The 1,667-nt window shown below is 38.8% G+C and overlaps 1 protein-coding gene across 1 annotated transcript; it reads right to left on the bottom strand.

The window, feature by feature from the left end:
- Window positions 1-838: 838 nt before the first annotated feature.
- LOC106340079 (ethylene-responsive transcription factor ERF024-like) lies at window positions 839-1,410 on the bottom strand. The gene has a single exon (XM_013778944.1). The coding sequence runs from the start codon at window positions 1,376-1,378 to the stop codon at window positions 839-841; it is 540 nt and encodes a 179-aa protein (XP_013634398.1). The 5' UTR covers window positions 1,379-1,410.
- Window positions 1,411-1,667: the final 257 nt, after the last annotated feature.

Genomic DNA, 1,667 nt, shown 5'->3' on the forward strand with positions numbered 1-1,667 from the left:
AACATGAAAACAAGTGCATATTGTGAGTTACTTTTTCAGAATAAGTCACTTTATGTAAAAATTATTAATAAGTTTTCCATTGAACTTTCTACGCAGAAACTAAAACTACATCGAAATTTAAATTACCTCTTATACGAGATATGAGGTTTAGTCAGAAAGGCTTTGATGGTTCGAGATTCATCTCAGGGAAAAGTGGTGGGGGGAGGTTTCCACTTGACTAAAAGGAGAGAGTCATCCCGATCATCCTATTGGCTTTAAGAAAGAGGATGGTTTTTATAGTCAACGCAACTTCGTCATTTTCATGACGATAGCTGGTCAATATATGTTACAACAAGAATTATTCCATGGCACTGAAGGCTGTTTAGTGTTTTTTTTTTGTTCATAAACAAAAAATCTAGAAATTGTATAGGTCACGGTTCAAAACTGTTTCATGCTTCTGTGAAATTAGCTATAGAGTAAAAGGGATATATATATATAATGATATAATCCATAACAAACACTAGTTACATCAACTATTATTACCAACCCCTATGAAAACTTTGTCCATCGGTAAAATAAAGCAACTGAGTATCAGTCAAGTCATTGACTGTGATTACATTTGCAAGTACATCAAACTAGATTGTAGACAATAGTTTAAAGGAAAAAGAAAAACTTTAATACAGTACGACCTTATCTTACGGTCTTAACGGGGCCTAACCATGCATGCAATGCATCACTAGACACCATTTCTTTATTTCATACACATATATATATATATATATATATATATAATTATATAATATATAGAAACGCACAAAATCACATAGTTATTTATCGTAATGATTAGTTTATTTTGTTATCAAGGAAAATTCCACAAGTAATCGTCTCCTCCGGTGTAACCATCAGCGTCGGAAGCAGCATCAAAGGTGGATTGACGAGGCGGGCTGAGAAGCATTCCTTCAGCCATATTCATGAGCACATTAGGCATGTCGAATATCAAATCCTCGTCCATGTATCCATTTATATTCACATTACTCCCTTCAACACTGCTTGAAGCGTTGTTATTATTGGTACTTACAATCGCATCCCTAGCAGCACCAAAAGCAGCGGCGGCTGAAGCGGCTGCGGCTTGGATGTCTCCTGGAGACATGGAAGCTGGGACAGGGAGAGATGAAGCTGAGTTTGGAAAGTTGAGCTCAGTTTGAGTTCCTTTGAGAGCTAGAGCTGCCACGTCATAGGCTATTGCCGCCATCTCCGGGGTAGAGAATGTTCCTAACCAGATACGGGTAGGTTTTCTCGGCTCACGGATCTCAGACACCCATTTGTCTGAGTTCCTACGTTGTCTCACTCCCCTATACAAAGGGTGGCGGCCACCATTTTCTTTGGAGGTTCCCGGCATGTTGGTAATAAGAACTAGGGTTTTGAAGAGAGATTAGTGATGTGTTTGATGAAAAAGAGGAAGGGATCGAAGCCATTTTATGGGGAGGAGTTAAGTTAGTTGAAGAGTGAAGTAGTGAGGAGTGAAGACAAGAGAGTGAAGAAAGTGCAAACCAGTTATGGATGAAGAGATTAGGGTTTGGGAGGGATTGATCACAGCTCGAAGGTGATGAAGTTAAAGCTGTAAAGACAGATTTTAATTGCTCCTCTGGTTGTATAATCGCGTTATTTGGGTGGTGGCCAAATAAGTC

This window comes from Brassica oleracea, chromosome C4, assembly GCF_000695525.1.
Source record: "Brassica oleracea var. oleracea cultivar TO1000 chromosome C4, BOL, whole genome shotgun sequence".
NCBI lineage: Eukaryota > Viridiplantae > Streptophyta > Magnoliopsida > Brassicales > Brassicaceae > Brassica > Brassica oleracea.